Genomic DNA, 14,926 nt, shown 5'->3' with positions numbered 1-14,926 from the left:
CCGCAACCCGACAGTGCTCAGTTCCCCTTACGCCACTGGCTTGCCCTCAGAGCCTTCGCGAATATGGCTTTGCGCACTGCGGAGGGGCTGCGCCGCAACCGAGCTTGGCCCTGTGGCTCCTCCCCGCCGCCCTGCGCTGATTGGCGGCAGACAGCAGCCGGGCCGCTGATTGGGTGGCAAAGGAGCCATTCGGGGCGCCTCTGGTGGGTTCGGCTGCCCTAGAGTGATAAGTTCGGCTTCAGACACGCCTCAGCGCCAGCAGCGAGTTGGAGCTCTATGGAGGTGGCGGCGAGTACCGGGTGGTGGCTGCAGCAGCGAATCTTTTGAGCTGAGAGTTTCAAGCCAGTCCCAACTCCTTCCTCCCCCTTCCCTCCCCCTTTTTTGTTTTCCGTTCCCCTCCCCCTCCCTTCCCCGTCCCCGACGACCGGATCCTGAGGAGGCAGCTGCAGTGGCAGCTGCTGAGTTCTCGGTGAAGGTGAGTGGAGCCACTGCCGCCGCCGCCGCCGCCGAGTGAAGCGCTCTAAAATGGCCGCCGCCCCTGCCCGCTTCTTCTCGAGCGGTACAAAATGGCGGCCGCAAGCGGAGCCGGGCGGGGCGACCCCTTTCTAGCGTTTCCTTCGCGCTTCGGGCACCTGAAAATTCTTCCCCTTTGTTCTCCCTTCCCGTTGCTGACGGAGTAGAAGGAACGTGGCGGCCCCCGGACGTCTTTGTGGCTGTCGGCGGCCGTCCCCCGCGGAGCCGGAGCCCGGGCGCGGGTGTGCTCCGATGGGGAGAGCGTGGCGGGGCGGTGCGAGCTGGGGGGAGGGACGCGGACCGGCGGGGAGGGCCCGGCCGTTGGCGCGGGACCAGCCGAGGCGGAGGAGTCCCGGAGCTCGGCCTCCCGGCGGGGAGGAGGTGTATGGGACCAGGGGCCGGCGGGGAGCGGCCGGGCTGCCCTTGGTGGAGGAGCGAAGGGCCTGCCTGGCGAGCCCCGTCTGCGACGGGAGAGGGGAGGGAAGCGAGGGTTTTTGAGCTTTTGTCGGGGGGGGGGGAGGGAGCAGCGAGGCGGCTGTCAGTTCCTTGGGGATTTATGGGTGGGAGGGGGCCGCTGGAGGCGGCGGGTGGGAAGGAGGCCGCCTTCCTGCCTGAGAACAAAGAGCCGGGAGCCGGGCCGCGGGGGCGGCCTCCACTCCTCCCCGAGGCTTGCCCGCGGCGGCTTCGCGAGAGGCTGTCGGAAGCACTTCCCTAACTCGGGCCTGGGTGGGAGGACTCCACTGCTCTTTTGTTCCCAGGAAAGGAAAAAATGGGGCGGAGGTTCCTGCTGCCATGTTGTGGCCCCGGTCTTCCGATGGGCCCTGTGCACCCAGCTAAGAGTGAACAGTGGGGAAAGCCGTCTTTAGTTACCCCTTATTCAGTGTAGTTCGTTGTTGAGGCAGTAAAAACTTACAACTGTTTTCCCAGGACGTGTCCGTCTTGTTAAGAGTTAGATTGTCTATTACTGATCTCAGTGCTCAGTTGTAAAGGAGGTAGAATGTGGCTTTCTTAAGGATTGGTTCTTAGCAATTGAGAGGTTCTTACACTTCTATGTAGGCGCTTCCTTGCGTCCTTGAACACGAGAATTTCCAGGTGGTAAACAAAATAAAATTTTATTGTCCATTTGTGTTTCGAGTATATTCTATTTTAGTCTTATGAGATCTGCGCTGCAGTGTAAGGTCAATCAACTGCAGTGTCAGGCTCTGAAATAAATTGTAATTGAAGCAGGTTTACAGATTTGTATGATAGCGGTGTCTAATTTTGGTACTCTTTCTCATTCTAGGTTTTTCATTTCTCCCATCCCCTTCCCTCCCCACCCCATCCATTAATATTATTCTTTTGAAGATTCTTCGTTGTCAAGCCGCCAAAGTGGAGAGTGCGATTGCAGAAGGGGGTGCTTCTCGTTTCAGGTATGTGTAGATTTATTTTGGCAATTATTGTGACAAGACTAATCACAAAACCAAGGAATAACCACACCAAGTAATTCTGATTTAATTGTGCTGCAGGTTTAATTTATAATGTGCCGAGTACATTTTTTTTAAAGCCCTAAAATTGTCATTGTTTTCTATTTGCTATCTGAAGAATAAATGTAATTAATTACTTGGGTTTCCATTGGGCCTAAGTTCAGTCTTCATCTGTGGTGTACTTACTGAAATGCAGAATAATTAAAGAGATCCTTTATCTATTTTGAATGAAATATACTTGGGGTATACTTTTTTTTTTACAAAAAGTTTTTCTGTTAAATAGTGCTTCTTCGGGCGGAGGAGGAAGTAGGGGTGCACCTCAGCACTATCCCAAGACTGCTGGCAACAGGTATAGTAAACGTGTGAAAAGAATGACTTCTGTAAATAATAGATTTAGGTTAATGGTCTTTCTAATGCATTACAGCATAGTTAATACGGCATCAGGAATCCTATCTTAATGGGTATGATTTCTGTTACATATCCTAAATTTAGAATATCAGTTCGTAATTATTTTTTAGCCAAACCATCTAATACGAGTTGACGTTCTCAACTGCTATTTTATCCTGTTACACTTTGGATTGTTTTCACTGATGTTGTTTCTGAAGCCAGCCATTATTGTCCGTACTAAATTGTGGTAGTAAATCTGTATGCGTATAACATGGTCATGAGACATTAGAAGATGTTGGTTCTTGTGTGGCTCCTGGACCAGCAACACTGGCATCACCTGGGAGCTTAGAAATGTAGATTATCGGGCCTTACCCCAGACCCACTAAAGCAGAAACTGGGATGGGCCTAGGAATCTTTTAACAAGCCCTTCAGGTGATTCTGATGTACAATATTGTTTGAGAACCACTGATTGTGAGTTGCTTAGTTGTAAGGGAAGTTGAGAAAAAACTAAACTGTTTTTTCTGTTTAGAAGGATTTCTGATCTGTATGACATTTGATATGTGACTGGATGCTATGTTTCAAGTTGTCTTAATCTTTATTTTCTTAATTTTTTACTAGCGAGTTCCTGGGGAAAACCCCAGGGCAAAACGCTCAGAAATGGATTCCTGCACGAAGCACTAGACGAGATGACAACTCCGCAGCAAACAACTCCGCAAATGAAAAAGAACGACATGATGCAATCTTCAGGAAAGTAAGAGGGTAAGTTTATCGGGGCTGTTTTGTCCTTTAAATAAAAGGAGGGAAGAAGTGGATTAACTGTGTTTCTTTTGTGTGTATGCTATATTACTTAGAAGGCAATGTTCATGCCCTAAGTATATTTTAATGAATGCCAGCGTTGACAGTTTTAAGCTGAAAATTGGCACATCAGTGTTTTGGGGCTCAGAGTTAGTTGCTTTCAGTCATTGGGTTAAAATGCACAAGCTCATTGTGCTGACATTTCCTATGCCTGCTGTGTACCCAGTGATGCACAGAACATAAGGGTTTTAGCTCCTGGATGTAGCCTTGATATTAAGGAGGCTCTTGATCTAGGTTTTGAGGATGTGAGTTTCTTGTCCAACAGCTGGGGGACCCCCCAATTAGGTAGATATATTTTAAATAACAGGTTTATTTCAATTTTGGTTAGATGGGTTAAGAAGAATATGTCTTGATATTAAAGGGGAAAGTGATGGGGGAAAAAATGAACATAATTTAAAGGTGATTTTTCAACTAAATAATTCTTTGTGTGTTGGCTGATACCTAGTCTGAATCCTCTTTTCCTAGCATACTAAATAAGCTTACTCCTGAGAAGTTTGACAAGCTATGCCTTGAGCTCCTCAATGTGGGTGTAGAGTCTAAACTCATCCTTAAAGGGGTCATACTGCTGGTAAGTTAAATGTTGGCTTAACCAAAAGGGAGAGGAAAAGATTTAACCCAGGTTGGGGTGTGTGTGTGTGTGTTGTTGTTGTTTTTTACATTTACATTATTGCTTAAAACTGAGGTGTGAGTTACACATTAGATGTATGTATCTCTGAACACTGGTGGTTTTTTTTTTTTTTAGAAAATCACTAACTTCTAATGGTATCAGACTTAAGAGGTCATTTTAAATTGTATGTGTTGTGTTGCACGGTTAATTGGGATATTAGGCTATTAAGGGGGTTTTTGCTTTGTTTTTCCTTATGTGGAGAACGCCATATTTTGGTTTTGGAAATGAATTTTATGATAGTTGATGTGATTCCAGCATCTGTTTATAGTTTTTCCAAGATAATTTCAACTCCTGAGGGGGGGAGGGTTTTGCTAGTATGAGATCTGTGTAATTAGACTTCTTTGGTACACTGCAATAGCTAACAAAATTTAAGTGCTTATATTTTTCCAGGTTGTGTGCTAAAGCACTTTACATGCCTCACCTGATTTAGTGTACACAATAAGCCTTACAAAAGAGATGTTCTTATTCCCAGGTTACGGATGAGGCATAGAGAATTCGTCAGAAATTTGTGAGATTCAAGATCCTTAGGACTACAAGGAAGTATTAAGTTATAAAGAAAGGTTTTTTCAAAAGTTGTCATATTTAGTTTCAAAAAGTCATTTATTTTAGATTGTGGACAAAGCCCTAGAAGAGCCAAAGTATAGCTCACTGTATGCTCAGCTATGTCTGCGATTGGCAGAAGATGCACCAAACTTTGATGGCCCAGCAGCAGAGGGTCAGCCAGGACAGAAGCAAAGCACAGTAAGTGGTAGTGTTTGCTTGCTTATTTAAAGTTGATTTGAAAGGTTTCATTAGCAAGCTCTGACAAAAGTGTCTTTTGTTTCCAATAGACATTCAGACGCCTCCTAATTTCCAAATTACAAGATGAATTTGAAAACCGAACCAGAAATGTTGATGGTGAGAATTTGTTTGGTACTATGTAGTACTATATATGTTCAACTTAATTCTGAATGTTGATTTTATTCTTACTTATTTCAGTCTATGATAAGCGTGAAAATCCCCTCCTCCCTGAGGAGGAGGAACAGAGAGCCATTGCCAAGATCAAGATGTTGGGGAACATCAAATTCATTGGAGAACTTGGAAAGCTTGATCTTATTCATGAATCTATCCTTCATAAGTGCATCAAAACAGTAAGTATGAGTGGGAATGTAAGCTTACATTAGTCACTGGGTACATCATTATTTGGGGGAAATGGGTCAATTATAATTTATAACTTTGCCATGTGAGAGTGTTGGTAGGCTAGTTAAATATTTTAGATTGCCAGCAAAATTGTTATTTAAATGTCATAAATATGGAAATATGCAGCATGTTTTGCAAGGTAGGGGTAGAACTGATTGTCTACCTATGTGTAAGTTGCTCAATTTGGAGGGATGTCTTCAACAGAAACCAGATAAAGAGTTCTATACTAGACACTGTAGGAACTGTAGGAGCTATGAGTCAATACAGACTTAAGGGAAAGTGCTACATCTAAACCAAGAAGGATTTATTTTTATTTTTAAAATTATTTATTTATTTTTGGCTGTGTCGGGTCTTTGTTGCTGTGTGCGGGCTTTCTCTAGTTGCGGTGAGCAAGGGCTACTCTTCATTGAGGTGCGCAGGCTTTTCATTGCGGTGGCTTCTCTTGTTGCAGAGCACGGGCTCTAGGCACTTGGGCTTCAGTATTTGTGGCTTTTGGGCTCTAGAGCGCAGGCTCAGTAGTTGTGGCGCACGGGCCTAGTTGCTCCGCGGCATGTGGGATCTTCCCAGACCAGGGCTCGAACCCGTGTCCCCTGCATTGGCAGGTGGATTCTTAACCACTGCGCCACCAAGGAAGCCCCCCAAGAAGGATATATAAACATGTGACATTTATTTCTTTTGGCAGCTTTTGGAAAAAAAGAAGAGAGTCCAACTCAAAGATATGGGAGAGGATTTGGAGTGCCTCTGTCAGATAATGAGGACAGTGGGACCTAGGTTAGACCATGAACGAGCCAAGGTATGTGTGTTGCTGACAGAAACAGTGTAAGCTTGTCTTGATTTTTATTCAAATCAAACAACCTATTTTTGTGATATAGAGGATTGCTATTAGTCATTAACCTCGATAATACTTAGAAGCGTTAAATAGTATACATTTGCCTTTAGCGTTTTCTTCTGAAAGTGTATTTTTTTTTTTCTTTCAGTCCTTAATGGATCAGTACTTTGCCCGAATGTGCTCCTTGATGTTAAGTAAGGAATTGCCAGCGAGGATTCGTTTCCTGCTGCAGGTAAAACTGGTTTCTTGAGGTGTGTTGGTATGCTGTCTTTCTGTTTAGGGATATTAAAATGATACTTATTAAAACTTTTTATATTAAAGGATACCGTAGAGTTGAGAGAACACCATTGGGTTCCTCGCAAGGCTTTTCTTGACAATGGACCAAAGACGATCAATCAAATCCGTCAAGATGCAGTAAAAGTAAGTTTTTGCTTTGTTTTTAATCAAGTGGGTTTTAAGTTTATAATAGCACAAAGACCTTCTTAAACTTTCTGAGACTGTCTCATCTTACCAGTAGAGCTTAATGTTTATGCTGTCTTGTATGCCCTTTTGAGAGAAGTTGTTTATAGAAATTATATAAATAGCACTCTTAATAGTCCAGGGAAGTATTTCTAGTTTTCCCAATATGAGAAGTTCAGTTTTATGTAAAACAGTGTTCAGAAATAAGTGTTTATTCACTTTATATTTCTGAAGGATCTAGGAGTGTTTATTCCTGCTCCTATGGCTCAAGGGATGAGAAGTGATTTCTTTCTGGAGGGACCGTTCATGCCACCCAGGATGAAAATGGATAGGGACCCACTTGGAGGACTTGCTGATATGTTTGGACAAATGCCAGGTGATTTTGAACAAAATAGTGGTTTGGTTACATTAAAAACTGAGTTTAACATTTTAATAGTAAAGAGTTCTTCATGTCTGTATTTTAAGGTAGCGGAATTGGTACTGGTCCAGGAGTTATCCAGGATAGATTTTCACCCACCATGGGGCGTCATCGTTCAAATCAACTCTTCAATGGCCATGGGGGACACATCATGCCTCCCACACAGTCGCAGTTTGGGGAGATGGGAGGCAAGTTTATGAAAAGCCAGGTAAGAAAACATTTAAGGATGTTTAGGCAACAGGTATTAAATCTTGGAATGTATATGAATAGATTTGCTTTTTTAAAAGGACAGATATTTCAGGTTTAGAAAACCTAAAAATGTGTTTTTCTAAACCAAATTTATATGTGTGACAGTTATTTCAAAGTGGGGAAAATGCTTATCCTTAAGATTAGTAAAGTATTAGTAAAGTCACATCGCTTTATGTAAGTTAGGTTAGATATTTATTCTTCCTATTTCACCTTTTACTTTCTCTGGGCAAATTCAGTTAAGCTTTCCTATGGCTTGGCCTCATCCCTTTGGTACTTGATTACCATAATTTGTGGACCCCTTTTTATCTAGACTTTCTTTCTTTCTGAAATAGGGGCTAAGCCAGCTCTACCATAACCAGAGTCAGGGACTCTTATCCCAGCTGCAAGGACAGTCGAAGGATATGCCACCTCGGTTTTCTAAGAAAGGACAGCTTAATGCAGATGAGGTACATTTGCCTATGTTACTTATATACCATAGTTTGTCAATTCAGAAATCTATTGCCCGATGATTATAAAAAGACGCGTTATTAAGAGGACTTAATGCCGGAATTCTTTACCTTCTTTCTCTCTTTTCTTTACTGCTTTTTCTTTCTTTGGATGTCCAGCGTCCTATGAGCGAAGATTATGAGATATGAGGGCAAATCTCTTAAAAGTCTTCAGTTAGAGCAAGGAAAATGGTTGATGAGATTTTTATTGTGACTTCCCTGCAAATAGAATGACTTAGAATAAAGTAAAATGTTTTCTAAACTCTAATTAAATCTTCTGGTTTTTAATATTTTAGTGATGCTAATCCTTGGAGAATTCTGGTATAAGACTTATAACAGTATTTTATTTTTGTGCTCATCAGATCTTTAGTTTTCTTGCCAGAAATTAAACCTAATAACATGGAGTAACCTGTTTAGCTATTTAAGATACTTAAGTTTCTGCCATAGATTCTGTCATGCTTGCGTATGCTGAATTAACTTTAGGATGTTGGAGTGTTGTATTTAATATGTTAGCTAACTGCTTGTTAACTTGGATATCTGTTCTGATTTGTTTGCAATTCTAGATTAGCCTGAGGCCTGCTCAGTCTTTCCTAATGAATAAAAATCAAGTGCCAAAGCTTCAGCCCCAGATAACTATGATTCCTCCTAGTGCACAACCACCACGCACTCAAACACCACCTCTGGGACAGGTATGGACTGTATGTAGCATGACAGTGTTTGCTGTCATTCCAGTATTTTCTGAAGATGTCTGAAGGCTGCTTTTTTTTCTTTTTTAAATGATTCTTTTTAATTATTTATTTATTTATTTATTTATTTTTGGCTGTGTTGTGTCTTCGTTTCTGTGTGAGGGCTTTCTCTAGTTGCGGCGAGCGGGGGCCACTCACTGTCGCAGCCTCTCTTGTCGCGGAGCACAAGCTCTAGACGCGCAGGCTCAGTAGTTGTGGCTCACGGGCCCAGTTGCTCCGCGGCACGTGGGATCTTCCCAGACCAGGGCTTGAACCCGTGTCCCCTGCATTGGCAGGCAGATTCTCAACCACTGCGCCACCAGGGAAGCCCTGAAGGCTGCTTTTTAATGTCTTCTCTCTAACTTCATAAGCTCCTTTTTAATAATAAAAAAAATATTAAACATTCATATCTACCATTTTGCTGTTTTTTAGACACCTCAGCTTGGTCTCAAAACTAATCCACCACTTATTCAGGAAAAGCCTGCCAAGACCAGTAAAAAGCCACCGCCATCAAAGGAAGAACTGCTTAAATTAACCGTAAGTCTCAAATAATCCCATAGTCTGGTTCATGGAGTGTATTTGAGATAGGAAAACTCTAAAGATATTTGGACTTTGTTCTTTTCAGGAAACTGTTGTAACCGAATATCTGAATAGTGGAAATGCAAATGAAGCTGTCAATGGTGTAAGAGAGATGAGGGCTCCTAAACACTTTCTCCCCGAGATGTTAAGCAAAGTAATCATCCTGTCACTAGACAGAAGTGATGAAGATAAAGAAAAAGCAAGTTCTTTGATCAGTTTACTCAAACAGGAAGGGATAGCCACAAGTGACAACTTCATGCAGGTAGAATACTTTCCGGATTCCATAAGAACTCTTGCCTTTCAAATTTGGAAACTAATAAAGTTGACTGTGTTATATATTCCTTCTAAGGCTTTCCTGAATGTATTGGACCAGTGCCCCAAACTGGAGGTTGACATCCCCTTGGTGAAATCATATTTAGCACAGTTTGCAGCTCGTGCTATCATTTCGGAGCTGGTGAGCATTTCAGAACTAGCTCAACCACTGGAAAGTGGCACCCATTTTCCTCTCTTCTTACTTTGTCTTCAGCAATTAGCTAAATTACAAGATCGAGAATGGTTAACAGAGCTTTTCCAACAAAGCAAGGTCAATATGCAGAAAATGCTCCCAGGTAAGAGAATGCTGGGGATTTTTTTGTTTACTTTTAATTCTAAATCTGGGCATTCCTTAGTACCTTGAGTGAATTTATATAGGTCAGTGTGATTATCCTGTCCAGATAACAATAAGCATTCCCACAGATAGACTTCATCTTTATAAAAAGAAGAGGTTATTATGATTTAACTGTTCTCATTTGGTCCAAATACTGAGTTTCCTTTGCTAGGTTAGTTCCTTATTATTTTACACGAATCTTGTGCATTTGGAAAATCATTCGTAGAGCAGTTTTCTAGACCAACATAGGTAAAATGAACTACCTGATGATGGGAATGGCTTTGTCTCTTCAGAAATTGATCAGAATAAGGACCGCATGTTGGAGATCTTGGAAGGAAAGGGACTGAGTTTCTTATTCCCACTCCTCAAATTGGAGAAGGAACTGTTAAAGCAAATAAAGTTGGATCCATCTCCTCAAACCATATATAAGTGGATTAAAGATAACATCTCTCCCAAACTTCATGTAGATAAAGGATTTGTGAACATCTTAATGACGAGGTAAGATAACAGAGTTGTGGTTTTCTACATGTAGTAGAGAGTTAACCTGTGTTTTGTTTCCTAGAAAATCTACAAGGCAAGGGACTAAGAATTGTCTGTTTCTTGAGCTAGAAAATTCACTTTGAGGTTCTAACAAGACCTCTTTCTGTGCAGCTTCTTACAGTACATTTCTAGTGAAGTAAACCCACCCAGTGATGAAACAGATTCTTCCTCTGCTCCTTCCAAAGAACAGTTAGAGCAGGAAAAACAACTGCTTCTTTCCTTCAAGCCAGTAATGCAGAAATTCCTTCATGATCACGTTGATCTACAAGTCAGTGCCCTCTATGCTCTTCAGGTGCACTGCTACAATAGCAACTTCCCGAAAGGTGAGAGGACCAACATCAGAAGAATGATGAGTGAGGGGCAATTCTTAAACAGCACACTAAATAATGGGGTTACATTTTGTCTTTTAGGCATGTTACTCCGCTTTTTTGTTCACTTCTATGACATGGAGATTATTGAAGAAGAAGCTTTCTTGGCTTGGAAAGAAGATATAACCCAAGAGTTTCCAGGGAAAGGCAAGGCTTTGTTCCAGGTAAATCTTGAGAGAAATTCGGTGTACTTTTTCCAGTTTACTTGGTATTGCTTTATAATGAGCCTTTTAAAGTTGAAATACAAGCAAAATCACCCTGGTAATTTGTACATACATGTCATTCTTCACTATTAAAAGCTGTGGTAAAGTAGGCAGTTAGCAAAATGAAGTAAAGCTATGAAATAAAAGGCTTCAATCCTAGTAGTGTCTAAGCTGTTGGGTTAGAGGTGGCTAACATTTTTTAGAAGTAAAGCTACTTACAAAGATAGGGTGATTGTACACGATTGGATTGAGACATTTTTTTTAAATGTCAGTAAAGAGATTGTTTCTGATTTCTCATACCATGATTTTTTATCTTATTTAGTGGGAGTAGAATTCTAGCCATGGGGAAGAATTTGTATGTCGGGATTCCACAGCATACGTTAATCACCTGGAAAGTAATTTAAAAGGAAGTTCCAGGTCTGATCCTAGACATTTTCATTTAGTAGGCCTGTGTGTGTTATACAACCCAGGTGATTCTCATACTACTTTTCCAGGGGCCAGGCTTTGAGAAATGATGGTCTATAGTATCTTTATTCCTAAGGTTCAGGAACTAGCTTCATGAGGATTACCCTCACAGCATTTTTCCGTAGTCTTGTCCTTGGGGAATCTGATCCTACAGTTCCGGTGTGGGGCTGGAGATCTCCTTTTTCAGAATCTTCTTTGTTGTCCTGTGTGCCTTTCCACGCCGCACCCCCCCCCCCGCCCCCCGCCGCCCCGGCCACATTGCTAATGTATTTAAGTTTGGGAGGAGCCACTGTCCCATATTAAAACAGTCCTGAAGGGTAATGGGAGTGGTGTCAAAGAATGACACCCAAGTTGATGGTTCCTAAACAGCTTGTAATCCCAAATCCAAATAATAAGCCATTTTTTAAAAATATCTTTATTGGAGTATAATTGCTTTACAGTGTTGTGTTAGTTTCTGCTGTATAACAAAGTGAATCAGCTATATGTATACGTATATCCCCATATCCCCTCCCTCTTGTGTCTCCCTCCCACCCTCCCTATCCCACCCCTCCAGGTGGTCACAAAGCACCAAGCTGATCTCCCTGTGCTATGCGGCTGCTTCCCACTAGCTATCTGTTTTACGTTTGGTAGTGTATATATGTCAGTGCTACTCTCTCACTTCATCCCAGTTTACCCTTCCCCCTCCCCGTGTCCTCAAGTCCATTCTCTACGTCTGCATCTTTATTCCTGTCCTTAAGCCATTCTTTAAAATAACTTACAGCTAATACATAAATGTAGGTTCTGAAGACTGTTGGCAATTACAAAATGTGTGGTACTATCTAAAACTTTTGTCCTTAGGTAGGTTGTTTGATCTGGAATAAAAAATTCTGCTATTCTGTCTTCTGTAAGTACTACTTATTTCGTTAAATTACAAATTTACAGGTGAATCAGTGGCTAACCTGGCTAGAAACTGCTGAAGAAGAAGAATCAGAGGAAGAAGCTGATTAAAAGAACCAGCCAAAGCCTTAAATTGTGCAAAACATACTGTTGCTATGATGTAACTGCATTTGACCTAACCACTGCGAAAATTCATTCCGCTGTAATGTTTTCACAATATTTAAAGCAGAAGCGCGTCAGTTAGGATTTCCTTCTGCATAAGGTTTTTTTGTAGTGTAATGTCTTAATCATAGTCTACCATCAAATATTTTAGGAGTATCTTTAATGTTTAGATAGTATATTAGCAGCATGCAATAATTACATCATAAGTTCTCAAGCAGAGGCAGTCTATTGCAAGGACCTTCTTTGCTGCCAGTTATCATAGGCTGTTTTAAGTTAGAAAACTGAATAGCAACACTGAATACTGTAGAAATGCACTTTGCTCAGTAATACTTGAGTTGTTGCAATATTTGATTATCCATTTGGTTGTTACAGAAAAATTCTTAACTGTAATTGATGGTTGTTGCCGTAATAGTATATTGCCTGTATTTCTACCTCTAGTAATGGGCTTTATGTGCTAGATTTTAATATCCTTGAGCCTGGGCAAGTGCACAAGTCTTTTTAAAAGAAACATGGTTTACTTGCACAAAACTGATCAGTTTTGAGAGATCGTAAATGCCCTTGAAGTGGTCTTTGTGGGTGTGAAACAAATGGTGAGAATTTGAATTGGTCCCTCTTATTATAGTATTGAAATTAAGTCTACTTAATTTATCAAGTCATGTTCATGCCCTGATTTTATATACTTGTATCTATCAATAAACATTGTGATACTTGATATAGTTGTGTGACTTTAAGTAGCACCTACAAATTTATGAAGAATTGATAGGTTTTGTTTTGAGATAGGTCTGTCTTAGGAACTTTTAATTCATAATCAGAAATTCACTATTTTCTGATTAGACAGAAAATTCAAGGTGGTTATTCCTCTTTAGGTCATGTTACTGGAAGTAACCAATATACAATACCTGTAATCAGGGGCAGTGCTGAGAATCACAAGTCTTATGAATTCAGAGGGACGTTGCTAATGCATAACAACAAACTTGGTGACATTTATCTTTTCGTCACCATACTGAACTATGTGGTGAACTGAGAGGTTTATCACCCTCATGGTCAAAACAACTGTGACAATCCTATCATCATTCTCAGTAATTGTAATTGTTCCTGTTTCAAGGAAGGTTCCCCCTTGAAACCCCAGAGTAGCCCAGTAAAACTGGCTCCTTAATCCAACTGAAGCCCTGCATGGAGGTTTAAAATATATTTTCAGAAACCACTTAATAAGCATTTGCTCAAATCCCCAACCCCTTGTTATGTGACAATCCTAGGCAGGCTTTGGCTTGGGTAGGGGCTCTTGAAAGTGTTGCTGGAGTCCTGGTTGCTTGTCTTAGCTTCTAAGAGCAACCTGTACTTGGTTTGGGGGGAGCCTCTAGGCGGACAGTAATACACCATACTGCTAAATCTGATAGAACCTTTGTCTTCAGTGTTGCACCTGCTTATTCTCTGAGAGGGGTGGTGGGTAAAACCAGTATTATTTGTGTCCTCTTGGCGTCAGAAGCTAGCTCTCCCTGTGCCCTAGCAGACCTCTGCATTGAAGTTCTAACAGATTCAGAGCTTTTGGTGGATATTGTAAATACCATGAAATTAAAGCTAAGTGGAGACTTGTGTAAATTAAATTGACTTCAGATAGAATATCAAGAAGCTGACTTTACTAGGCTGTAGAAATAAACGGCATTCCTGGCGCTCTGCCCAACCCTCCCCAAGGGGGAAACTGATTTTTAACCCAGCAAATGTAGCCTCTTTTGTTAGAGAGGTGGGCCTTGGCTTCAGTTTACAGCCAGAATTCTCGCAATTCAGCTAGAGAATTGGGCCAAAGGATGTCCCAGAGTTCGACGTGGTGTGGGGCGGCTTGTCAGAAGTCAGACCTGTGTCCCCTCAACCAGTGCTTCAAGAACAACTCAGATGCCCCTTAAAGAGCAACATCTCCCCACTCGCATCTTGTTCAAAAAACACTGAACAGGGTGTTTTACAACCTACCATACTATGGAATGACAATATTTGGATGTACTGGGCATGTGCCTTGCATGAAGGACATAATGCTTTTAGTATCAGCACACTTAAGTCTACAGTGTCGTATCTTAAAGATAAGATTCCACATCTTCGGGCTTCCTTGGTCGCGCAGTGGTTGAGAATCTGCCTGCTAATGGAGGGGACACAGGTTCAAGCCCTGGTCTGGGAAGATCCCACATGCCGCGGAGCAACTAAGCCTGTGTGCCACAACTGAGCCTGCGCGTCTGAAGCCTGTGCTCCGCAACAAGAGAGGCTATGATAGAGGCCCGCACACCGCAATGAAGAGTGGCCCCTGCTTGCCGCAACTAGAGAAAGCCCTCGCACAGAAACGAAGACCCAATACAGCCAAAAATAATTAATTAAAAAAAAAAAATTACGCGTCTTCCCCCAAAATTGGCTTTTCTTTAAATACAGCAAAACAGGTTGCCTTCATTTTGCCAACTCTTCCCCACCCCCCCAAACAGGCTGCACTTCACTCCTGCACCAAAACTTAAGATCACCAGTAACTCCAGTGCTGCCTGTTACCCAGTAGGTTTTGATCATCTTCCAGGCAGCATTTGACAGTAAATCACTCCTTGAGACTTCACTTCTTTTCAGGACACCTCAGTTTTCCTTCTTCCTCACTCTGCCTTCTTAAGTCTCTAATGGCAAATGCTTGATGTCAAACCAAATGTCCAGTTATCAAATCTTGTTAATTCTTCCTTCAAAACATTAGAAATTGGACAACTCACCTCTTCAACTGTGGCTCTCGCCTAGATACCACACCACCCTTAACTGGATTCTCTGCTTTACCCTTGCTCTCCTTTTAGTCTCCAGCACAGCAGCCAGAGGAACAGGAATCCTTCAAAACAAAACTCGCT

At 41.8% G+C, this 14,926-nt stretch overlaps 1 protein-coding gene and 1 non-coding gene across 2 annotated transcripts; both read left to right on the top strand.

Moving 5' to 3' along the window:
- The first annotated feature begins 238 nt into the window (after positions 1 to 238).
- On the top strand, positions 239 to 14,459 carry EIF4G2 (eukaryotic translation initiation factor 4 gamma 2). The gene is made up of 21 exons (XM_059931137.1): positions 239 to 475; positions 1,858 to 1,922; positions 2,260 to 2,325; positions 2,982 to 3,122; positions 3,684 to 3,786; positions 4,495 to 4,626; positions 4,716 to 4,782; positions 4,864 to 5,015; positions 5,747 to 5,857; positions 6,042 to 6,125; positions 6,215 to 6,313; positions 6,587 to 6,728; positions 6,818 to 6,978; positions 7,352 to 7,465; positions 8,068 to 8,193; positions 8,662 to 8,766; positions 9,335 to 9,416; positions 9,748 to 9,952; positions 10,106 to 10,317; positions 10,405 to 10,526; positions 11,952 to 14,459. The coding sequence occupies exons 8-21, from the start codon at positions 4,932 to 4,934 to the stop codon at positions 12,015 to 12,017; spliced, it is 1,713 nt and encodes a 570-aa protein (XP_059787120.1). The 5' UTR covers positions 239 to 475; positions 1,858 to 1,922; positions 2,260 to 2,325; positions 2,982 to 3,122; positions 3,684 to 3,786; positions 4,495 to 4,626; positions 4,716 to 4,782; positions 4,864 to 4,931; the 3' UTR covers positions 12,018 to 14,459.
- LOC132371175 (small nucleolar RNA SNORD97) lies at positions 7,518 to 7,660 on the top strand. The gene has a single exon (XR_009504797.1). It is a non-coding gene; the product is annotated as a small nucleolar RNA SNORD97 (small nucleolar RNA).
- Positions 14,460 to 14,926: the final 467 nt, after the last annotated feature.

This window comes from Balaenoptera ricei, chromosome 8 (assembly GCF_028023285.1).
Source record: "Balaenoptera ricei isolate mBalRic1 chromosome 8, mBalRic1.hap2, whole genome shotgun sequence".
Lineage (NCBI taxonomy): Eukaryota > Metazoa > Chordata > Mammalia > Artiodactyla > Balaenopteridae > Balaenoptera > Balaenoptera ricei.
Note: the sequence above shows the minus strand (reverse complement) of the source record. Positions and strands in the feature narration are given on the sequence as shown.

Coding starts and splice junctions, on each gene's coding strand:
- EIF4G2 (XM_059931137.1), top strand. CDS start 4,932: ATGTTGGGGAACATCAAATTCATTGGAGAACTTGGAAAGCTTGATCTT. Junction 5,016..5,746: donor TTCATAAGTGCATCAAAACA/GTAAGTATGAGT, acceptor TTCTTTTGGCAG/CTTTTGGAAAAAAAGAAGAG. Junction 9,417..9,747: donor TATGCAGAAAATGCTCCCAG/GTAAGAGAATGC, acceptor TTGTCTCTTCAG/AAATTGATCAGAATAAGGAC.